Source organism: Diabrotica virgifera, chromosome 5 (assembly GCF_917563875.1).
Source record: "Diabrotica virgifera virgifera chromosome 5, PGI_DIABVI_V3a".
In the NCBI taxonomy this organism is placed as follows: domain Eukaryota; kingdom Metazoa; phylum Arthropoda; class Insecta; order Coleoptera; family Chrysomelidae; genus Diabrotica; species Diabrotica virgifera.
In genome coordinates this window covers 42,716,723-42,743,485 of record NC_065447.1, presented here as the reverse complement: position 1 = coordinate 42,743,485, position 26,763 = coordinate 42,716,723, and the positions used below count along the sequence as shown (strand labels likewise).

General features: G+C 33.0%; 1 protein-coding gene across 6 annotated transcripts in view; it reads right to left on the bottom strand.

Moving 5' to 3' along the window:
- LOC114328397 (uncharacterized) overlaps nucleotides 1–26,763 on the bottom strand; it is a 635,699-nt gene that overhangs the window by 442,937 nt on the left and 165,999 nt on the right. For all 6 annotated transcript variants that reach the window (XR_007698442.1, XM_050652454.1, XM_050652455.1 and 3 more), the window contains exon 4: nucleotides 9,310–10,510. Coding sequence is in view for 5 of the 6 variants with exons in the window: in XM_050652454.1 (XP_050508411.1) it covers nucleotides 9,310–10,510 (1,201 nt within the window). In the remaining variant the exon portion in view is untranslated. The remainder of the gene's footprint in view (nucleotides 1–9,309; nucleotides 10,511–26,763) is intronic.

Genomic DNA, 26,763 nt, shown 5'->3' with positions numbered 1-26,763 from the left:
TATTAAAGCATTTGTTAAACATCGGTATTAAGTTTTTCAATACTACACACGGGAAACATTTAACGAGTACGAGTGTCACAGGTATAACTCCAGGGTCATTTGATTTATTAATAAGACATATTTTTTCTAATAATCAGGTAGCAACAATAACGAGGCTTCTAGTTAAAAAAATAACAATCGTTTTTATGTTAATATTAATTTCAATGAATTAAGTAGAAATTTTGATTAAAACTATCTATTCATGAAGTAAATTGCGTCAATCAATTTAGAGAAGACTTTCAATAGTCTTGTCTATGTGAATATGTATTTTTAAATACAGAGTTAACCAAAGTCTGGAAATGTCATAAATATTATCTCTTAAATGGATATCCGCATTGTACCGGGTGTCCCAATAAGAATGGCTCTCGGCCATATCTCAGGAACGGTTTATAGTAGAGCTTTGAAATAAAAAATTTTATAACAAAAGTTGCCTCAGGAAAAGCCTGGAAATTATTTTCATAATTGTGGGTCCACCGCTAGAGGGCGTAATTGAATATCAAAAATAAAAAAATCTAAATTTTACAAAATTTTCCTAATGAAGGGGCACTGGAAATCCGATTATTGTATTCTTCATCAAATTCTGCGCATATTTGATTTAACAAGTTTAACTCTACCTTTGCAAATAAGAGGTGGGGGTGAGTGGGAACCTTGTTATGAAAAAATGGCTGTAAGTCCGGTTCTGCTAAATCAAATTTTGAAAACTGGGTCTTGTTGAAGACAGATCTTTTTCTTCAATGTAAGCGTGATAATTTTGAACCATCCTAATAAGTAATAAGCCAGCTGGGAGGCCTTATTTAATTTTTTTCAGAAATCTAGTTTTCTTTGGAAAATATTAAATACAAGTATGCATTTTTAATCATACTTTATAAAATTAGATTAAATTAGCAATAGAATAGCGAAAACCGCATGTCGATACCTTTTGTCTATCTCAAGATATCTCGAGAAACGTGTAAATTTTATACATAACTGTTACTATCACCGGTATACTAAGTTAATGAAAAGTAGTGTGCTGTGGAAAAAAAACAAAATAACATTTTCCAGATGTCAACGTATAAAAATATAATTAATTAAAACAACAATATAAAGAGAAACAATACTATTAAAATTAAATATAACACAGAACAAAAAGAACTACTTAGTGGCGACCTAAATATTCAAATTGTTGCCCATCATACACTACTCTAGAATACATTATCCAGAGAATACTAAACGTCATTCAAAGCATATCGAGAGCAGAAATTGAGACTGCTGTTCAATCTACTCTTGAAAGAGTAAATGTTTGCAACGAAAATGATGGGCAAAAATTTGAACGTTTATGTCATCACTAAATAGTTGTTTTTATTTCTTTGTAATATGGCTTTTCAACGCTTCTCATTTGTTTCGAGCCTCTGTCATATGCCGTATAATCCGTGTATAATATTAATATACGAGCTATAAACGAGGCTCGAAACAAATGAGAAGCGTTGAAAATACCTAATATACGTTGACAGCTGGAAAATGTTTCTTTGTTGTTTCCATAGCACACTACTTTTAATGAATTATTTCGTTTACCGGTGACAGTAACAGTTATGTTTTTAAATTTACACGTTTTGTAAGATATCTCGAGATAGAAAAAAGGTATTAAGATGCGGTTTTCGCTATTCTGTTGCTAATTTTGTCTAATTTTATAATATGGTATTAAAAATGCATGTTTGTATTTAATATTTTCCAAGGAGCACTAGATTTCTGAAAAAAATTAAATAACGCCTTCTAGCTGGCATATTACTCAGTAAGTTGGTTCGAAATCATAACTTTTACATTGACGAAAAAGATCTGTCTTCAACAAGACCAAGTTTGCAAAATTTGATTAAGCAGAACCGGACTCACAGCCAGGTTTTCGTAACAAGGTTCCCACTCACCCCCACCTCTTATTTCCAAAGGTAGACCTAAACTTGTCACATCAAATATGCGTAGAATTTTATGAAGAATACGATGATCGGATTTCCAGTGCCCCTTCATTAGGAAAATTTTGAAAAATTTAGATTTTTTAATTTTTGATATTCAATTACGCCCTCTAGCGGTGGTCCCACAATTATGAAAATAATTTCCAGGCTTTTCCTGAGGCAACTTTTGTTATAAAATTTTTTATTTCAAAGCTCTACTATAAATGGTTCCTGAGATATGGCCGAGAGCCATTCTTATTGGGACACCCGGTACAAAAACTGGGATATGTCTATTTAGTGCTGTCGTACAACGGCCTTCTTTATTTAGATGGACTTACCCAAGTTTTTTTTTATGTATTTTGACCCGTAGAACACGAATTTTTTGGGTAACAGTTGATCCGGTTATCGATAAGATTGTTATAAACAAAGAACTTGAGGAATTACATAACAGCGATTTCTCGCAAAACAAAACATTTTTTTGTATTTTTTTGGGTCATTATAAGCAAAAAATGTTCCTAAAAGTTTTTTCGTAGGATGCATAGTTTTCGAGGTAAACGCGGTTGAAATTTCAAAAAATCGAAAAATTACAATTTTTGAACCCGAATAACTTAAAAAATAAAATAGCAACTGTTTGCAGCATTTGAAATTTCCAGTCAAATTATACCGGTTTTAATTATTCGCATTGCTAAAAATTAATTTTTTTATTGTTTAACAAAGCTATAAACAAATAGTGTTCGAGCGTTTTAATGCGTGCCATTCATGCCACGAGGAAATTGCCTGTTTGCAAGCGGCACTTATACGATACGCGGTCGCGCACCCTTCGGACAGCACTAAAGGCAAGCGTCCACAGACCCGCATCGTACGCATCGGACGCATCGTACGCAACGGATTTTAGTTTGCCTTGTACAAAAACTTATGTACCTGCGTCCACTGACCCGCATCGTACGGATCACACCATCGGGAATACCGAAGGGTTGCTTCAAGAGGCAACTTTTGCGATGCGTTCCGATGAATAATTCGGAATGCCGATCAGTGGACGCACCCCACGGAATTTCGCTTGGGCCAGTGGGAGCTAATATACGGCTATTTGCATTTTGACGATCGTCTTGTCCGTAATGAAACAAGTAAACTCAGTTTTAACTGTTATTTTATATAGGTATATTTGGAAAAAATATTACAGGCCATGATAAGTTGATTATGGGGATTAAAATATCATAAATTACTCACTTTTCATGTTTATTAGTCTTTTTCAAGATATCTTGAGTATCTAACTATGAAAATTATTCTCGTTAAAAAAAAACAACACATTTTTCTATCACAACAATGAACTTTTTAAAAAATATTAGACTTGCTAATGATGTTTCTGAGAGAAGTGTAAAGTTGATGCGAGACATTTTATTGTCCCTCACAAAAGATGAAAAAGCAACCAAAGTGTGTTACAAGTATGTATGTAGTTGAAAACCAAAAAATGTATTTAAGAGTACACAGTAGCGATCAACAGGTAGCAACAAACGCGGTTCAAGATTGCGAAATTTCTGCGAACTTTCAAAAGTGAGGCAACAGTGCGTCGGTAATTCGACACTGACATCAAAAACAATAATTTTTATACACAGGTGCGAAATGTTGCCAAGTCAGTGACGTTCGATTTCTTGTTATAAAAAAATTGATTTTTAGTAGTTCCAATGTGACCCAAAATCTAGGAACGGGATAAGAAAGTTTATTTGAAGAAAGTGTATTTTTTGTCTTTCTTAATCGCGGTACAGGCTCCTTTTTTCAATATTCTATTTAGTTATAGAGTAATTTCCACATACACTAACATATTTCTGAAATTGGGCTCTGTACCGCCATTCTTTATTACACATAGTTGTAAATTGTAACAGCTTTGTGTATTCCTTTATATTCAAATGTATAATTACTTAGAAAAATGGGTGCTATTATGCGGTCTACCATCGTGTTTCTACTATAGCTTGCGGTCTACCGAGAGAATTGAATTGGTGTGTAAGCTGTAATATTACTATGCCGATAAAAAATGTTTACAAATAATTTTTGAATCTATTTTTAAAAACATGTAGAGTTTGTGTAAGGTTTTATAGGTCCAAAGTTAATAATTTTCGAAAAATTTAAAATGGCATATGAGAGGTTTATCAGCATAGTGTCATTTTTAAATAATTTAATATCTTTGACATAGGTATATAGTATATCAATATAAAATACAATGTGATCACTATTTGCAAATACATTTTTTTCATTTTTTAAGTGGTACACCCTGTATATTGTATATTAGTATTGCATTTTGTAGTAAATATTACAGGCTTTCTTTTAATATCAGGTTGTATGTACTTAGCATGTTTCGTTTTGTAGATATTTAAAGAAGAACTATACATTTTACGTTTTTGTGGATTTTTTATTACTAAACAGATACATTAAAATATCATACTAATAAATGTAGTTAATATGCATAAATTAATTATTAAATTAAATAAACAACCAATTAATAAACAACCAATAAATAAATAAACAATCAATTTTAAAGTCTACCTTAGTAATTTTTCTACCCTAGCAGGTAGTGGCATCGGCAATCCGATCGCTGCCGATACAGTGGACGCAGTATGAAAAATTAATCCGATGCGTACGATGCGTCCGATGCGGACCTGTGGACGCTTGCCTTTATTCTGTAATAAGGAGATTTCAAATTTGATGAATGCAATGTTGCCAGATTTACCATTTTTCTGATAACATTAGTTACTTCGGTTTTTTAAATAAAACACTCTGTATATCAAAATTCACAAGGAAAAAGTTTTCCTGTGGTTGGTTGTATACCATGTAATACAAAAAACAGTAAAATCCTGTATAACTAACCACCAAGATAGTATTTAACAAAAATATGTGGGTCAAAGCCCAGTAAAAGAAGTCCGTCAAGGAAACATTGGTTTAAAAAGCTACATTAAATATGGATGTTTAAAATATTTAGCTAATCTGCCCTAGGTAGAGATGTGGATTTGGCTTGTTTACATGTTGAAAGAATGCAAGAATCACTTGCCGTCATTCTTTCAACATGTAAACAAGTCAAATCCACATCTCAGATGTTACCTAGGGCAGATTAGCTAAATATTTTAAACATCCATATTTAATGTAGCTTTTTAAACCAATGTTTCCTTGATGCACTTCTTTTACTGGGCTTTGACCCACATATTTTTGTTAACTACTATCTTGGTGGTTAGCATGTACATTGCACGAAAGCACTGATGGTGACTGGTAAACCAGTCGAAAATTAGTTATGTGATTTTGATGTGGCCCTTTTGAGGGTTTTTAAATATACCCTTTATACAGGATTTTACTGTTTTTTTTACTCTGTATATCGTATTATTGGTGGAATCCTCATTTCAATGCGAGTTCAATCATAATGTAATACAAATTTGGTATTTTATCTAGTCCCGAACGTCTTAAATAAATAAAACTTTTGAGTGAGAAATAGTTTTGAAGTACGTAATTCGGTAAATATAGAATGCTGTGATTTTGACAATGGGTTTGTTCTAGCATCAGTTTCAAACGGTTTGAAACCATCAGCGAATAGTGGACCAGCGCGAGTAGAGGGGATAGCACTGGGTCATAGCTTCGTTCGCGGTAACGATCCTGGACAAGTCCGGGACTAGTTACGAATTCTCTTAGTACTCGGGTTATACGCAAGCGCGGTTCAGAATCAGTTCAGGATTGATTTACACCGCGAACGAATTTAGAACTACCTAGTCCATAACCAGTGATGTGGGTTCCCACATCACTGTCCATAACACTATTATAACCTAGTTTTTATGTAGGTATCCATCTTATTTTGATGAACTTGTTATTTTAATTCAGATTTGCATGAACATTTTACTAGATCAGATCAACCAGATATATGTTTATAGTATGAATAGGCATGGTTTAATGAAATCTTTTATTGTTATTTATAAGTTTTAGTGGCTTTAATAAGCTACTAGACCATGTTAAAATATTCTCCAAATATTTTTTCTAGAAAAAAATTTGTTCTCTTTTACTGGTTACTGCTATTGTATAATTGTTATTAATTACATGGAGTATTTTTAATATTTCTAATACCTACTTACATATTTTAATATTAACGTCCATATTATTGTATTGTTTATCAATATGTATTATATTAGGGTATCCTCGTCTAATAAAGATTTCATAGATATATACCATAAGTATACCTATGTTATTTTATTCATTTTTTCAAGTAGTACATTTTACATTACATTGGTTATTTTTGTATCACAAATAAAATAAATATTTAACTTTAAAGAGACACACAGTATTTAGTACATATTATACTTTCATATTAAAAAGTATTTTATTTTTTTATGATCATAAACTGTAAAAATTATACATCAAAGTATGTAACAAAATTTTTATTGACAATCACAATCAATAAATTTCTAAACATTTGAGTTAAACCACAGTCTTAAAAACAAATGAAATAAACAGAGAATGAAAAGCAAACACCCAAACACCGCTACAAATCAGCTGTTTAAAGCACAAAACAATATAGAAATGTTTGTAAGTATTTTGAAATTCCTACTGCGCATATTCGGACTCCGAGTTCGTTTCAGATCCCAAGGATCGGTTGGACTGGTTCCGAACTCGCAGTTCGGTTACCGCGAACGACAAATCTGACAAAATCCCGGACTAGCAGTTCAGAACTCGATTTTACCGCGAACGCTCTTTTTTAAAGTGCGCATGCGAAGTAATCCTGGACTAGTACAGGATCGTTACCGCGAACGATACTAGGTGCGTTCGCGGGTACAGTTGACAAATTGTCGCCGACAATTTCTAACCTCACTTAATATTAATAATACCGTTAATAGATAAATATACAAGGTATATTTACTTTTAATTAATATTAATAACTAATTATTAAATTATAATAGGTAAATATACCTTTAATATTTATCTATTAACGATATTATTTATATCATTTTAAAGTGCGCATGCGTTTTGCTGCTAATTTGTCGCCGACTAGTCGCCGACAGGCACCCGCGAACGCATTTATTAAGTGCGTTCGCGGGTGCCTGTCGAAGACTAGTCGGCGACAAATTAGCAGCAAAACGCATGCGCACTTTAAAATGATATAAATAATATTGTTAATAGATAAATACACAAGGTATATTTACCTAGTATAATTTAATAATTAGTTATTAATATTAATTAAAAGTAAATATACCTTGTATGTCTATCTATTAACGGTATTATTTATAATATTAAGTGAGGTTAGAAATTGTCGGCGACAATTTGTCAACTGTACCCGCGAACGCACCTATTATGTTTTCTCACTGACCAACTGTTTGCTGACGGTTTCTGACTAGTTTGACTGTTTGCTAGAACAAACCTATTAATTCGTAAATCTAACAATTAAAGTTTTGGAAAACAAATTATATTAATAAGTAAAGCTGGCAGTTGTTTTATGTATTTTTAAAATCTCTACAATAATGTATGTAATCTCTACATAAGTATGTTTTAATGAAAAATAGAGAATTACTATTTTAATGATGAAGAGGTACGGTGACAGAACATATCTTCCCAACTCGTTCAACGATACTTTTCTAAACCATTCTCCTATCCACAAGGCGACCCGACGGTACAAAAGATTGTAAAGTGCTTTGACGAAACTTGACGAGTAAAAGATGGCAGTCCAACAGGTAGACCGAACACTACAAATTTCAATAAAACTTTAGATTTAATGTAGGGTTAGTTGAAGATCCACATACATACAGTTTATTGAGGTAAGTATGAATATAAAGGCTCAGTTACACGACCCTAGTAACTCCTCGTACCAGTTACTGAACGAGTGCTGGTGGCGAGTGTTTCACAGGGATAGTGGCGTCCACACGCTAAAATCTTTTTTTAATGTGTTGAAGCGCCTTCGGAGACTTCTTAGCATCTCAACTAATCACTATTAGTGCCAACTACTAGAATCGTCTAACCGGTCTCTACGGTGCCAATGCATCATTGAAGGATGGCAATGCGTCATTGAGGAACCTACTCGTTTTAGTAAATAGGTTTGCTTTCTATTTACTTGTCTGGCATGTCCACTCGTAGCGAGTACGGAATATAAAACACAGTCTGAAATATAAAACACCAATTTACACAAGGAGAGTACTAAAAGTCAGTACTCGGTTTTAGTGACTCTTATGAGTTACTAGCGTCGTATAACTGAGGCTTTATTGTAAACATACAAATTTTAAAATCTTCATATTGCAATATGGGTTTATCCCTGTTTTTGTATAATTTGGACCATTCATTTAAGAAATACTTAGACGTTTCCATACGTAGATGACACTAAATAATGGCAGAGTCTGGAAGACCTTCAAACCCTGTTGAACGCTGTAAACAACGAACGCATTGCAAAGGGCTTAACAATCAACGCAAAGAAAACAAAATGGATGGTGGTCGGACAAATTAATATCAAATACTCAGTACTAAAATTAGATAACAAAATCCTGGAAAAAGGTGGAACACTTTAGATATCTGGGTAGTTGGATTGACTGCAGGGTTGAAAGTGATTAGGAAATTTCGACCAGAATAGAACTTGAACGAAAAAGTTTTATTAGCTGACGTTCTGTATTGTGCAGTAGAAGTCTTTCATTGACCACACGTCTGAGAGTATTGAAGTGCTAGCCTACGTCTGGTCCGTTTTATTCTATGGATGTGAAACTTGGACAACAAAAGTGAAGAATCTCAACAAATTAGATGTGTTCGAGTTGTGGTGTTAACGTCGCATGCTCAGAATCCCATGGACAGCACACATACCCAACGAACGCGTACTGGAGACCATGCACAAAGAGCGAGAATTGATCAACGTCATAAAAATGAGAAAGGTTCATTACTTCGGTAATATAATGAGAGGACCTAAATATCGCTTACTCCGGTTGATCATTCAGGGCAAAATCGAAGGAAAACGCTAGGTTGGAAGAAAACCACTCTCCTGGCTGCGTAACATTAGACAATGCTGCGAACGGTCAAGGAATAATTGTTTCATATAGCTGCCGACCGACAAACATTTCATCAGCTTGTTAATACTATGATAGCCAACGCTTGAAAACAAGCACGGCACACAAAGAAGAAGAAGATACTTTTGGTCTACTCTGTATAACTCATACTCAAACACTTAAAGGGAACATTTATTATAAACCTTACATAAATTAACACAGAATTAATAAATATGAACGTCAAATTGGCGGCAATATTGAAAAGTTTTTGTCTATGTTTAATTAAAAAAGTAACTCTAAAGTGATTGTCAAACCACACTTCACAATAAATCAAAAATATACATTCACAAATAAAAACAACATACCTCTTCTCCTAAATTTGGCCACATCTGGCTGGCTCTTACTAACTTCCGCCCTAAACTTCTTCAAATTGGTTATAAACTCCTTCTTGCTGCTATCATCAGATAGATCCGGTTGCGAAGAAGTTAACCGCACTGCCTTAGGTTTAATTAACTCCCTGGGAGGCGAACTCCTATCAGGCGAAGAGCTACCTAAGCTATAACTACTTTCCCGATCCGGTGTAACAGTAGACACCGAGTCATCTTTCCAGTTCACCTCAGATACTACCGGAGAAAAGTGAACTCCTTTAGAGTTGGTAGAACCGGTAAAACTGCGAACAGAGGCCAGAGGTTTATCATCAGCGTCTGATAAGCCGCTGGTACTGGTGCTAGATTTGATGATACTGCCTTTTCGGGCTAAGTCTAGAGATGATTTTGTGCGTTCATCTTCGTAACATATTTCATCATCTGGTTCCATTTTGTCGATTGCTAAATTTGGAGTACTAACTACATTTCGTTGTGGAGTTACGAAAACAGGTGTTGGTACGTAGATGATAGTTTCTTGTAGGTTTTGGTTGCTATTTTGCAAACTTTGTTCGGAGATGGCTTTAAGTACTTTTTTATCGAATTCCACTATAGGTGTTTTAGGCAATTTTGGCTTTTTCCTGTTGTACAAACTATGTTCGTCATCGCTGAGATCAACTCTATTAGCCATAGCCTCCGCATAGCTTCCTTCCCTCTTATACTGTGAATTGCTGATAGCTTCGGCATAACTACCTTCTCTTTTGTATTGTGCCATGTCTTCGGCGATTAGGTCAGTTTCATTACACTTTCCCGGCTGAAAATCGGCCAAATTCCAATTTTTCAACGCGACCGAATCACTATTTGGCCTCGAAACACTTTTCGTAAAATCACTAATGAAATTCAAGTCCTTTGGTACACTAGACACACAAATATTACTCGTTGAATTTTGCTGACTGTCTACTACTGTTAATATGTTGGGTTCGCTGCTTGAAGATGGTTTAAAATTAGATGCGCATTCCCGTTTGGAGTCTAATTTTAAAGTTTTCGTTGATGACAAGGCGGTCGAGTCGTTAACTGGTAGGGAACGATGTTTTCTGTGTTTGATGAAATGCTCGATCAGCGGGGAGGGTTTCAGATTGTCCAGATCGGGGTCCCGGAGGATCGTCAGGTCTTGATAGCTTACGCCGAAATTGCCGTTGAAATTCTGAAAAGAATAATTGCATTTTATTAATTAGTTTATGAGTTGTCTTAAACTAAAAAAGTTCCTAATACTAATAAAACAGCCAACAACTTGTTGCAAATAGAAAGTTCCTACAGGTGTTTTTATTGTAAAAATCTACACTTAGTTTCCTGGCATTAATTTTTAAGCAGATATTTCTAAATAAGTTATTTAATAATCTTGCAGTGTTTATTTGTTAAAAAAGTTGTTGAATATAGAACTTCTCTTCTTAACGTGCCCTATCAAGTCCCCTTGACGTTGGCGATTAACATGGCGAAACTGTCTCTGTCTCGAGCTATTCTAAATAGGTGTTCTGCTTTCTTTATTCCTGTCCACTCCCGGATATTCTTCAACCAAGAGGCCTGCTTTCTACCAATTCCTCTGCGTCCTTCGATTTTACCCATCATAGTAAGTTGAAGAATATTATACCCGTTTCATCTTACTACGTGTCCGAAATAGGCCATCTTTCTATATTTGATGTTATCAAGCAGCTCGCGGGTAGCATTTGCTCTCTTAAGGACTGCCACATTTGTCAGCATAGCCGTCCATGGTATTTTCAGTATACGTCTGTGCAGCCACATTTCAAAGGCCTCCAAACGGTTAATGGTGGATATTTTTAATGTCCATGCTTCGACACCATATAAGAGGACTGACCAAATGTAGCATTTAATCATGCGCTTTCGAAGTTGAAGTTGCAAGGTATCATTACAGAAGAATGACCTCATTTTTAAAAATGTCGTGCGTGCTATCTCGATTCTACATTTTATCTCTGTATCTGGATCTAGTTGTTCAGTAATATGGCAACCAAGATATTTAAAACTGGGTACTCTTTGAATTATATGACCATCAACATATAACCGTGAATCTTGATGGGCCAAACGGCTAAATACCATGTTATTTGGTTTTGAACAGTTTATATTTAGGCCAAATTCTCTTCCCACTGTGTCAATGGCATTTAAAAGGTGTTGTAATCCATTCATATCATCACTTAAAATAACTGTATCGTCTGCATATCTGATGGTATTTATCAGAATTCCATTAACTTTCACATCCCATTCCAAATTATGCAGCGCTTCCTTAAATATTCTATCTGAATATAAATTGAATAACAGTGGGGACAGTATACAACTCTGTCTGACACCTCTTTGTATTTTGCATATTTCTGTTGATTTTCCATTTATGCAAGCTGTCGCTGTTTGACGCCAGTATAATTTTTCTATGATTCGTACATCTTGACTATCAACTCCTTTATCCTTTAATATTTTAATTAATTTGTGATGTTGTACTCGATCAAAGGCCTTCTCATAGTCAATAAATACAGCAAAGACGTCTTTCCTTTGATCTCGGCATTTCTCCAATAACACATTTAGTGCAAAGAGTGCGTCCCGGGTTCCCAGTCCATTTCTGAAGCCTAATTGTGTTTCATCCTGGCCTTCTTCACATTTATCTCTGATTCCACTGTGGATGATACGTAGAAAGATTTTCAAAGTGTGGCTCATAAGGCTTATCATTCTATAATCGCTACAGTTTTTCGGACGTTGTTTTTTTGGTAGGGTTATGAATTCGGACTTTAACCAATCTTCAGGGATATCACCAGTCGAATAAACATCATTGAAAAGTTTGACTAGTATTCCAATGTTTTCCTCATTTATGAGCTTTAACATTTCTGTAGGTATGTTGTCGGGACCAACGGCTTTCTTGTTTTTTGCCAATTTTATAGCATGTAGTATTTCTGATTTTAGTATTTCTGGTCCTTCACCTTCATCTAAAGTCTCCAGTTCTTCGGGTCTATCATCATTATACAGTTCATTTATATAATTATACCAGTTAGTTCGAATTTCGTGTTCGTCTATTATCATTTTTCCCGACGAATCGGTTATAGAATATAGAACATGAATATGAATATGAATATAGAATATGAATATAGAACGTATTATTTATATTATGTTTTTTCTGAACTTTTGTAATATGAAATGTGTACTAGTCCATATCTGTTCTAAATATGTCCTTGTTCTGAATGCTCTACTACCAACAAGCCAAAAACTACTCTATCATGAACATCCGATTTAAGCAGCACATACGAAGACTCTATGCTTGGAAAAGTCCTGGAGATACATAGTCTAGAAACCAAAACCATCTTTGTCAAACTGGTGTGCATACCTACAGAAAGTGAAAAAACTAATTTGAAAAATCCCAAATAAGAAGAAAAACACGGAGACGTAAAGCTGACAAACAACTATATTACAATAATATATGCAAGGAAATTGAGAGCCACGACCAAAACAACTACTCAAAAGACCTGTTTTGAAAAATACCATACAAAACAAGAGACAAAGGACGATAAAGAACAAGGGAAGACCACACGGGAATTCTGAAAACAAATAGAGATGGTATAGCAGAGACCTAGAGAGCATACTACCAGGATCTATATGACCACCAACAAATAAGACAACCAACAATTATTAGAATATATCCACCTTAACTTAAAAGAAATTGAAGAACCGAATATGATAGAAGAAGCAGTAATACTGGCAATCAATAAACTTAAATGAAATAAGGCAGTAGGGACAGAAATGATAACAGCAGAACTGCTCAAGGAAACCAAAGAAAACTAAAATTGCTTCACCGCCTCTTTAAAATATACAAAATAGGCAGCTTTCGTAAGTGCGGCAATTATAGAACTATGTATTTCCCTTATCTAAACATGCCAGCAAGGCAATGCTACAAATCATCAATGAGGGCTGAAAACTTTCCTCAAGAAAAAAGAGAAATGCCAGAACAGCAGGCCGGGTTTGCCAAATGTAGAGGTACACGAGAATATCTTTTGAATATAAGACAAATAATCGACAAGTCAAGAGAATTTAATATATTCTTTTGTTATACATCTGCTTTATAGATTATCGCAAGACATTCGACAAAATCAAATTGTGTCAAAGTCAAATCATTTACGGCTGATATGAACAGAAATGCGAGGGCCAAAGCACCAGATTTCCCTTAGTTATTTCCCTGAGTTATAAGAGGATACCACCCAGAACAAGGTGCCAGACAAGGATGTATACTATCTACAAAACTGTTTAGTATCTACGAAGAACATGTGAGGAGAGTGCTTGAAGAATGGGAAAAGGGTATCTCAATAACAGGGTCCCAAAAATAAACAATCTACGCTTTGGCGATACACCCTTCCGTGCCAAAAGCCAGGAAGACCTGGATCGATCTAAATGGCTAGTTGAAAATAAGACTAAAAGGTTAGGTCACGAATTAAATTAAGACAAAAATCATGATACTGGATAGGCAACACAACAGGTAGAAGGCCGAAGGCCAAGACGAAGACCTCCAACGAGATTAATTGACCAGATCACAGCACGTTGTAAAAGACCTATGCATGGTGTAATAGAAATTATTCTTCTTCTTTTTTAGGTGCCGTGTCTGTATTCAGACGTTGGCCGTCATCATGTTTACAATTTCCTGAAATCTCTCTCTATCGGCTGCTGCGCAAAATAATTTTTCTACTGTGCAGCCACACCATTATCTAATATTACGCAGCCATGAAAGTTTCTTTCGACCAATCCATCTCTTGCCCTCCACTTTTCCTTGTATTATAAGGCGAAGCAGATGGTATTTAGGTTATCTAATTATATGGCCGAAGTATTCTGTTTTTCTCCTCTTTATGATGCTTATGAGCAGACGTTCTGAATTCAGCATTTGAAGAACATCTTCATTGGAAGTGTGCGAAACCCACGATATCTTTAGGATTCGTCGATAGCACCACAATTCGAATGCTTCTATTTTGTTTAGCATTGCGGTTTTTGACATCCATGTCTCACAACCATATAATAGGATAGACCACACATTGCATTTCAGCACCTTCTTTCGAATATTCATCGACAGGTTTCTGTTACATAAAACTGGTTTCCAGGTCATAAAAGCCTTCCGTGATATTTAGATCCTAGTTATTATCTCTTCATCAGAGTCACAATTTACATTTAACCAGCTGCCAAGGTACGTGAAATGATTTACCCGTTCTAACTCCTCTCCATCAAGAGAAAGCTGACCTTGATCTATATTAATCTTTCCAACTGCCATAAGGCCTCTCCGATAACTTGCTTCACTGACTAGATTTAGTAATGTCTGAAGATCTTGTAAATTTTCAGCAAGAATGGCTGTATCGTCAGCGTATCTAATATTGTTGACTACTTCTCCACCTAGCCTTACTCCCTCTTGTCTGTCTTCCAAAGCCTCCCTAAAGATATCTTCAGAGTACAGATTAAAAAGGGTGGGTGATAAAACACAACCTTGTCGTATTCCACATTTTATCGGCAGTTTTTCAGTACGACTTTCTCCAATTTGGATAGAGGCTACTTGATTGTCATATAAGTATTTCAGCAGTCTTATATCGTAGTGGTCAAGTCCTGCTGCCTGCAGGCAATCGAAAAGTGTATCATGTTGTACTCGGTCGAATGCCTTCTCGAAATCGATGAAACAACAATTCTTTCGGAATTCACAACTTTTTTGTAGTATAACGCGCATACAAAATAGTGCTTCTCTAGTTCCTAGACCATTTCTAAATCCAAATTGCTTATTACCCATTCTAGTTTCGCACAGAAGGAATACTCGGTTTTGTATAATACGTGTAATAAGTATCTTAAGTGTGTGACTCATCAAACTGATTAGTCTAAAATCGCTGCATTTGGTGGGCCTGCTTTTCTTTGGTAATGTTATAAACAGTGACTCCAACCAATCATCTGGTATTTTTCCTTCGATGTAAATTTTGTTAAAGAAAGTAGTCAAGTAGGTAATGTTTTCCTCATCTAAAAGTTTAAGTAGCTCAACAGGGATTTGATCTGGTCCAGGTGCTTTATTGTTTTTGGCTTGTTGCATTGCTTTTATGACTTCTGACTTCAGTATAATGGGACCTCTGTCTAACTGGTTGACACAGGTAGTATTTGGAGCATTTTCTCGAGAAGCATCGTCAAAAAGGTCACGGATGTGTCTCTCCCATTCTTTGCACTGTTGTTCGTGATCACAAATTTTTCCGTCTGCGGTTTTAAGTACGTGAGCATTTTTCTGTTTACAGAATAGAAATGATTAGAAACATAAATCTATGGAGACGGACCATATACGATATCACGACGACCACTACACTTTCACCAGTAAGCCAAGGCCTCAATTATTCCCGGATTTTAAATCCATTTTATAAAATGCAATTTTCATTACAATTGTGGCTCAATCCCATATAAACATATGCATATTATTTAACTTCGACATGCCAAAAAAAAAAAGTTACAGAATCTTTGCAATATGTTGTTTATTTTCACTGATTCTTCGTCCGTGTAATCAATCCACTTTTGTTGGTGTTGGTCTTACCAATTCCTATCAAAATCTGCCCGTCTATACAAATTAATCGATGTTTAATTAATTGACTAGTAATAAAAACACAACATTGCTTTAGTAAAACTTGTTATGCGGTTTAGACTTTCTTCTTTAAGGACTAATATAATTTAATTAAAGAAATCTTTAAAGTGACCAATCAATCTTTGAATGTTGGTAATTTTTAAACAATATTTATTCTAAACTTTCTAAAATTCATCAATCGCCTGTCATATCAAAAATGACTTCTTGACCTGGTATTTTTGATCAGAACAATAACTTTCGTTTAAAGTACAACTATGGTATTAGTATTTTATGATATTGAATATTGGCCAAACAAAACACTACCGAAATTAAAATAGACCCGAAATAATTGCAGGCGTTATTAGTCCAGAGAAATAAGGTTTTTGTCAGGACACTTGACTAGCCAGGTTGCAAATGAGTGCAAGCATGAGTAACATTGCAAAAAAGCTCTGTGGGATAAACAAATTGAATAAAATTTAAAATAATTGAAATTTTTTGTGTATTATATGGACTGTTCGACTCTACTTTTCATGCAATATCAAAGTCTTAAGTTTATCTTAGCAAAAGTTATAGCATAATTTTGATTTTTAATGTATATCTAAGCCGTCTATAATTTAAAATTATTTTCGATTATACAGGGTGAGTCAGAACGACGGTACAAACCAAAGTTGTGTTTTTTTAAATGGAACACCCTATATATTAAATCATTTTTGAATATATTTTTGAAAAATATTGAGAAATTATATAAGGTATTATAGGCCTAAAGTTAACAATTTTCGAAATATTTACACTTTTATTGAGAAAAATGGTAATATTCAAAGGGTTGTGATCTAGGCTTTCAAGGTAATAAAAATTTAAATGACATGTCAAAGCTTTTTTAGTATACTGTTATTTTTAAATAAATTAACATATGTGACATATAGCCATAAAATATACAATGTGATCACTATTTGCAAATACAAAATTTTCTCATTTTTTTAATGAGACACCCTGTATATTAGTATTGCCTTTTGTAGTAAATATTACAACCTTTCTTTTGGTATAAGGCTGAATTTACCTAGCATGTTTCGTTTTGTAGATATTTTAAAAAAACTATAGATTTTACGTTTTTGCTAATTTTTTATCAAAACATTTTTTTGCAAAAAAAAATAATTATAATCTGGTTTTAGAAACATACATTAAAATATCAAATATGAAAATAAAACCGTTAAAGATTAAAATTAATCGTATACTAGTACAATTCAATTGAATTTAATAGCTTAAAATTATTTTACAAAACATATTTTACCATACTAATGAATGCATAAATTAGTTACTAAATTAAATAAACAACCAAATTTGATATCTACCCTAGTAATTTTTCTACCACAGCAACTGTACCAAATTAATTGTTAGTTATATTGTATTTACGAGTAAGATCAGTTAAACTTTTAATTTACCTTTTAAATGTACTTACACCTTGAAAACATAATTATTATAAAGTATGCTTTGAAACAAATGAATGTTAAATGTATCAGCCAAATTATTTATTAATATAAATAGTATGAACGGGTGTCACAAAAGCTGGTAATACTTTTGTAGTTGAAATTTTTGTAACAATGTTTTTTTATATTTTAAATTTTAATTTTTCAACCGAACAACTGATCTTACTCGTAAATACAATTTAACTAACAAAATTGGGTATGCTTCTTTTCATGAGCATTTTTCAGTGCGTCACAAATGATAGAAAAAAGGTAAGTCCGTGATATTTATGACATTTATTCTAACATGACATTTTAGTTAAATCTGACAGTTGTCACATTTTATTTGCAATTTGGTATAAAAACAAATCAATTGTTTATTGCATTTATAAAATGGTATTTTCTTTGATTTTTATAGTCTTATAAATTGTACAGATTATGTTCGTAGATATATATTATATAATTACTAAATAATTTTTTTTCGATTATAGCGCCATCTATTGACAACTAGAATAAATGTTATAAATGTCACCGACGAAATGTAATCACCGACGTGCGTTTTTTTCTGTCACATACAATTTAATGCGTTAGAAAGAAATCGAAAAACTGTGACGCACTGAAATATCCTCATGAGAAAAAGCATACAATAAAGTTACTCGGGTAGAAAAATTTCTAGGGTAGATTTTAAAATTGGTTGTTTAATTTAATAAATAATTTATCAATATTAATTATTTATTAGTATGGTAAAATATTGTTTGTAACATAATTTTAAAGTTTAAATTCAATTAAGTTGCACTTGCATACGTTTTATTTTAATCTTTAATTACGTTTTTATTTTCATATTTGATATTTTAGTGTATGTTTCTAAAACCAGATTATAATTATTTTTGCAAAAAAAATTAATTAAAATGATCGCGGATATAAAATATCCGCGAAACGTAAAATCTATAGTTCTTTTTAAATATTTACAAAACCAAACATGGTATGTACATACAAGCTTATACCAAAAGAAAGGTTGTAATATTTACTACAAAATGCAATACTAATATACAGGGTGTTCCATTAAAAAAAAAATGAGAAAATTTTGTATTTGCAAATAGTGATCACACTGTATATTTTATGGCTATAAGTAAAATATATTAAATTATTTCAAAATTACACTATATTATAAAAACTTTGACCTAGCGCTTAAATTTTTATTACCTTGGAAACATAATCCACAGCCCTATAAATATTACCATTTTTCTCAATAAAAATGTAAATATTTCGAATATTATTAACTTAAGGCCTATTAAAAGACATACAAATTTTTCATATTTTTAAAAATTATACTCAAAAATGATTTAATATATAGGGTGTTCCATTTAAAAAAATACAACTTTGGTGCATACCGTTGTTCTGACTCACCCTGTGTAATAGAAAATAATTTTAAATTATAGACGGTTTTTATATACATTAGTTTTGTTAAAAACATTTTTTTGTATATCCCATAGTTTAGCCGTGACCAAAGAAAACCAGAGGTTTGGCGCACCCTGTATAGTACCCAAAAACCCCATTTGCAACCTGGCTGGTCAAGTGTCCCAAACATGGTATCTTTTTGCCTTATTTCCCTGGAATATATTACATATATAGGTTTGTTCTATTTGGCTCTTTTGTCATCAACTGCAAATGAAAACTTCTTTCGTATTAAAATCATCGTATTAACATGATTCTAATTCTAAGCAGAAAATATTTATGAATACTTTCATAATGAATTAAATCTATTATAATGAAATTATATAATTAAAAATGTAAAACGGGATAATCCCCGAAGGTTGGCTGTATACCATCTAGTTAAATAAAATTAACATGAAGTAAAACTCCCTAGTGTAGTTAGTATATTTAATAAAAATTCTAAAAAAATTTTAAAAATCCAAACGGATTACGTTCAAAACGTCTTCGGACTTATCAGTCCATCATCAGTGAACCTAAAAGTAAGTAATCTCACTTAGTAAAATTGAAAAAGGGTGAAATTTTGAATGTTAAAAATTGAAAAGTGTGGTTACGATTACTTACTCTCTGTCCTTGCTAAATAGCCACAATGCCAAACACTGGTCAAGATGTATATTCTAACTACATGGTGAAATCTGTTAAACAATTTGGCTTACATTGGATGCCAACGGATTAGTACTAGGTACATGATGCTCTACTCCATTAATTAAGAGATTTTTTATTATGAATAGGTCTACATTGAACTACGTTTAGTCTGTCAATGATTTAGAAGGAAGTTGAAATACTTCAAATGTCAGTAACATTGACATCCAGGAAAGGGAATTTTTAAGGTATTAACCAAGGTCAAGATCCACTGTGGTTACGGAAATTTAAGTTTAAGACTGTGTTGGAATTTTAATTTTTAATATTAGAATTTAAATTTACTATTTTTTTTTAAAATATTACAACAATTACTATAAACTTGACTATAAAATTAAATTTGATCGAAATTATTGTCATAATATGGTAATGAAAACAAAATGTAAGATAGAATTATTGGTTAATGAAAGTTAATAATTTTTGGGCCTAAAATAGCCTTGGGGGTGAACAATAATATTATTGTTCCTTGGTTAACAATAAGATCAACAAAAAACTTTAAACAAGAATAAGTTCTCCAATTTTCGATTCCATCCTATAATCAAAAATCTTTCCAATGTTTAATTTTCCGATGATGAATTAAAACTATTGAATCTCGGCCTCAAACACTCCATTCCCACCAATTTGTCTGTCAAAGATCTTGAGAGTCTTTCTATTGAGACCGATACAGTCATTCAAAATCTTTCCATTTCTCTTACACAAAAAACTTCTATTAGAAATTCTTGTATCCAAACCATCAATAAATTCAAAAATAAACTTTCTAACAATAACCATTCTATTAATTACAACAACTCATCATCGTCTTCTTCTCTTACACCTAATCCAGCCCACAGTAACAACATTTCTTCAACTTCTTCATTTCCCAATTTTTCTCTTAAAAAAACCAATTCTCTTTTATCCACCTTAAAGTCAATAAAAAATAAGATTAAAAACCATCAACTTGTTTTTAGTAAAGCAGATAAGGGCAACTGTCTTGTTATTTTAGAACAACAACTATACATTGATAAAGTCACTTCCTTTCTTGACACCAATAATTTTACCCTTCTTCCTGTTGATCCATCTAAATATTTTGTTTCAAAATTGAAAAATAATTTAAAACAATATTCTGATTTCTTCTCTGAACATGAAGCACCATACAATAAAATTCCATCTAATCCATTGATCCCTAGGTTATACGGTTTACCAAAGATCCACAAAGTTGACATTCCTATCCGTCCCGTCGTCAGTTTTATAAACACCCCAGTTTCTATTTTATCTAAATTCATTCTAAAAATTATCAAGAACTTCATAAACTTCACTCCCCAATTTACAGTTTTGAATTCTCGCCAATTAGTTGAAAAACTTCAACTTATTAATCTTAATCCGAATATTACTATGCTTTCCTTTGATGTTAGCAATTTATTTACCTCAGTACCCAAACATGAATCTATTAGTCTGGTTAACTCACTTCTTTTAAATAACTCTATCACCCCTAATACCACTTCGTCTATCATAAACATTCTCAAAATGTGTCTATCTCAAGATTACTTTGTTTTCAATAACAACTTTTACCAACAACCTGATGGTCTAGCAATGGGTAGTTGCTTATCCCCGTTCCTAGCTGATGTTTTTATGGATAATTTAGAATCCAACTATATCATAAAAAATACTGAGATTTTACACTGGTTCCGTTATGTAGACGATTGTTTACTTCTTATCTCAGGCGATTCCAACTCAGCACAGAATTTACTTCATAAAATAAATCAAATTCATCCAAAAATCACTTTCACTATGGAACTAGAAACTTCTAACTCCATTAATTTCTTAGACCTTTCTATCACCAGACTAGATGACCATTTCAACTTTGGGATCTACCGTAAACCCACTCAAACAGATCAGGTAATTCATTCATCATCTAATCATCCTCTTTCCCACAAACTTTCTTCATTCCGTAGTTTTATCCACAGATTAAATTCTATTCCTCTTTCATCTACAGAATTTAACAAAGAATTAAACATCATTAAACAGATTGCTATAAACAATGGTTATGACCCTGATATCATCAATAAACTCCAACATAAAAGAGAGCTCAGATTACTTCAACAGTCAGCTTTTTCTTCTACTTCATCTACAACAACTCCGATTTATGCTTCATTACCTTTCCATAACTCTAATCTATCTGAAAGAGTTAAATACATTATTACCAACTCCTGTGATAATATAAAAATTTCTTTTAAAGTTAATAACACCCTTAACAAGAGTTTGACCAATACTAAGGATCCAATCAACTACATAAATCGTAGTGGTGTATATAAACTCTCTTGCTCAGATTGTGATGCTACCTACATCGGTAGAACTTGTAGATATCTTGCCACCAGATCCCTAGAACATAGTAAGAGAGATACTACTTCCTCTTTCTCACATCACCTTAAAGTCAATAGACATGAACTTAAGATTCCTGAGGGTGTCCAGTTGGTGCACAATATACAGCAGAAAAACACACTCCGATTGGACTTGTATGAGGATTTGGAGATTATCCGAGACTTGAGGTCCAGTCCCAATTGTGTGAATAGACAAACCTCTCTTAATCGCAATTTTACTCCCATTCACCGTCAACTTTTTTCCTAAATTCCTTGTTTTTTCAATTTATCCTTCACATTTAGCAACTTTCCTGACCTCACCCATAAAACCTTTAACTTAACCTTCTTTTTCATTCTTTTTTCATACTTCACTTCCTTCTATTTCCAAAATCTCCTTTCATACTAATCATTTACTCTACAACCCCCAGTAACACCAACACAACTAATTCACCCTTTGCCATTTTCTCACCCTACTTTTTCCCTTCATAAATCATTGACCTTATCTATTTGTCTATTCGCCGCTTGGGTCTTTACTTCGTTCGTTGGTCTTTTCCAAAATGTTTTACTTCGCTATTCATTTAATTCTTCTTTTTCATACAGGTCCTCTTTCCTTTTTATTTTTATTTTTCTTTTTCTTTTTATTATTCATTTTCATTTTTCTTAAAAATTCAAAATTTTAATATGTTGCATTTAACTTTCTAGCCACTCTAATCTCTAACTTTACAACTTTATTCTTATTTTACTATTTTAACTTTTAATTATTTTCCAAATACAGTTTGTGTCTTGTACATCCGGCTGACGCACTTCTTTTGAATCTTTTATTCATTTACACATTTTATCAACTTCGTTTTAATTTAACAAACAAATAATTCCATTTTCTTTTCTATGCATAATGTTATAATATTTCCTATATTTTTGACTATAACTTAACACATTTTCACATTCCGTCAATTATTTATATTTTTCACCTAACAATCTTATATCAGTTACCTCAATTCTCACCAATTTTTTAAATAGTTAATTTCATACAGAATCAATATCATACTAGACTTATACAACCAACATTACAGTTAACAAATTTATATTTCTATACACACTAAACAACTTTTGTATCACTTCAACGTTTTAACTTCACCCCCAAAGCTATTTTAGGCCCAAAAATTATTAACTTTCATTAACCAATAATTCTATCTTACATTTTGTTTTCATTACCATATTATGACAATAATTTCGATCAAATTTAATTTTATATCAAGTTTATAGTAATTGTTGTAATATTTTAAAAAAAAATAGTAAATTTAAATTCTAATATTAAAAATTAAAATTTCAACACAGTCTTAAACTTAAATTTCCGTAACCACAGTGGATCTTGACCTTGGTTAATACCTTAAAAATTCCCTTTCCTGGATGTCAATGTTACTGACATTTGAAGTATTTCAACTTCCTTCTAAATCATTGACAGACTAAACGTAGTTCAATGTAGACCTATTCATAATAAAAAATCTCTTAACTAATGGAGTAGAGCATCATGTACCTAGTACTAATCCGTTGGCATCCAATGTAAGCCAAATTGTTTAACAGATTTCACCATGTAGTTAGAATATACATATTGACCAGTGTTTGGCATTGTGGCTATTTAGCAAGGACAGAGAGTAAGTAATCGTAACCACACTTGTCAATTTTTAACATTCAAAATTTCACCCTTTTTCAATTTTACTAAGTGAGATTACTTACTTTTAGGTTCACTGATGATGGACTGATAAGTCCGAAAACGTTTTGAACGCAATCCGTTTGGATTTTTAAAATTTTTTTAGAATTTTTATTAAATATACCAACTACACTAGGGAGTTTTACTTCATGTTAATTTTAATTAAAAATGTATTCATTCTTCTTCTTCTTTTTGTGTAGACATGACTCTGTCATTTTTTCAATGTGTCTTCAGTAAGTTGTTCCATTGTTTTCGAGGTCTTCATACTGATCGTATTCCTATTGTGGAACCGTTTCTCGTCGTCCTTACTACTCTATTTGTCATTGGGCTTATGTGGTCATTTCATTCTATTCTTCTGTTTCTTAACCAGTTATTAATGTACTCCTCCTTGCATCTCCGTCCTGTCCCATAGTGTTTTACCATACATGTTTAGAAGGTTTTTCATCTCTTCTGTTTCATTCATTCCTTTTTGTCCTCTGCGTGTCAGTTGGTGTTTTTGCCGCCTATGTCATTATTAGTCTGATGACTGTTTTGTAATTTCTGCCCTTTATTTCTTTCCGATATTTTATTGTACACAGTTTTTTTAAATAAAGTTTTTTTAAGAACGTTTTGTAGAATCAGAATCTGCAATAAAAAATGCGTGTTCTTATAAATTATTTAAAAGTTATACCCTCCACCAGCCCAGGGGGTAGGGTGGGAGTTGTTTGGTGTCATTCGATAGATTTTTGAAAAACATTTGACACGTGTTTGTGTCTTGAAATTTGAAAAAATGTCTCGAATAAATGTATTGAAGAGTCGAAATCTGCAATAAAAATGGGGTTCCTATTTAAGATTTTGAAGTCCACCTCCGGGTGGTGGAGTGTGGAGTTGCGTTAGGTGTCACTGGATAGATTTTTGAAAACTATTTTGAACACGTATCTTTCAGTTTTTCGATCCGATGTTCATTTTCCGAAATTTTCGACTGACCCGCTACTTTTGACACACCCTATATAATCAAAACAAGCAGATTAAACACTCAAAATATATTTTAGACTTACGCAACACTTAAAAACTTCGTGAATAGATTTATTCCCAATAGTAGTTAAAAATGTTCAATCAGCGCCTTCCGTAATTAAATTTTTAAAAATATCTTTATCTCAATGTTTCCTTAGCAGACAAGCAGACACGTTGGTCTGACGTCACAATACGGAACATATGACGAATTAGTAAAAAATAAATACTTTTGCCAAAATAATAGAGATGTGAATTCAGAATTTCAGTTACAAATAATATTAAAATTTATAATTAAAACGTTTACTGAAAATTTAGTCGCAGTCAGTAAACGTCTGACACTTGGGCTTGGAGAAAGAAATGAGCGAGGAGACCGATTGGGTGAATTTGTAGCAGAAGAAGAGTTTGTGTTTACTAAAGGCGCAATTTTAATCTTTTTTTTATTTAGCTAATGTCTCGACAACTAATGGCCATTGGCATCAGAGGTGTAACCATGATGATCGTAAGGGGGGGGGGGTTACAACTACTTGATGGTCTCTGGGGGTATGGAATAGTAATAGTGTTAAGCGCAAACTCCCTCCCCCGGTTACGCCTATGATTGGCATGGTAGGTACGGTGAATTTTTGCAGTTAGATACCTAGTGTCATGTGTACTAGTGTCATGTGTCTTGTTCCTTTGCAAAGTCGACGTCATTGTCTTTGAAAAGAGACGCTAATTGTATCCGAACGTCTGCGGTCTCTCCGGTGAGTACCGATCCCACAAGGACAGAAACCATTGTCATTTACTAAATTATAATAAACGAAAAATTTCTGACCCCGGTGAGATTCGAACTCACGACCATTCGGACCTTTCGATCCAAAGGTAGGTGCTCTTACCACTGAGCCACAGAGGGGGTAATTTGAAACTTTGATTTAGTCACTTTCTGACTTTCATAATAATTTTTAACCGAGTTATTAAGCATTGAAAATGGCCTTTTTCACGATTTTCAAATTTTAAATCGCATATAACTCGACAACAATCAATTTTAGAGAAAAATTACTAGATATCTTTTCTGCACAGAATGACCCAAATAATCTAAAAAATTGTCCTAAGTGAAAAAATTGATTTTTTGAATTTGATTAAAACAATAATTGTTTAAACAAGGACCTCTTTTTGAGTAAGTTTGTGCAAAAAATCGAATCGGAATAATTTACCTAACGGGGGCGAGTATACAGCCTGGACTACATAATATAGAAGATTATATGTAGATCCCAAACCTTTTTTTTTCGTACGTCATTAATTTTGACGTCATATAGGATTTTGACGTCATATAGGATTTTGAAATCATAACATGACATTTTAGTTAAATCTAATAGTTGTCAGAATATTTATATTTATATAAACATCAATATTTATACAAATATTTGCCAGCATATTAATATTTAAAATATAAAATATAAAATCAAATTTCACTATACAATGTCCGAATATACATCTCATAAAATATTTATATTTACGTTATGATCGATTATTTTTGTGTCAAATTATCTTTACTCGCCTCATTGATTGGTTATCTATTTAGAGTATTGTAATCGCCAACCAATTATACATCTATAAATAGAAATCCGTTTTAATAAGCAAATACCCGTCAAGAAATACATACTTTCCTAAATTCAATGTATAATCATCACAGAGGTACGTTTTTTTTCTGTCACTTTCAACTGTAATGCATTAGAGAGAATTCGATAATCTGTGACGCACTGAAAAAATGGTTTGGGACGGGCTATACACATAGAACCTCAATAATATACTCCAGACCGCATAGTGAAAAATCAAATAGATAACATGATTATTAATAAACGATTCGGTAACAGCATAACACTCTCCATCTTCACTGAAGACTGAAGAAGTTTCCATGTATTGTCAACTCAAAATACCGCATCAAGCTACTGAAAAACTAACACAGAGAACAAAATGTAAAATAGTATATTATACAGAACAACTTGAATACCGTTATTCAAACAGATTTAATGGACCAGGAACTTGAAAAGTTGCATAGAGCCACAAGACATCCAAGAGGAATTCCTCAAAGAATCGTGATATGATGGAGGAGAGGCGAAAGTTCAAAGATCCGGACACGACATTAAACAAAAGGGTAAGTAAAGACACCAAAAAAGCAGTTAGAATAGCTAAGTACACACGACTAAAGGCTGTATGACACTATGCATTTTCTTGTATCATTTC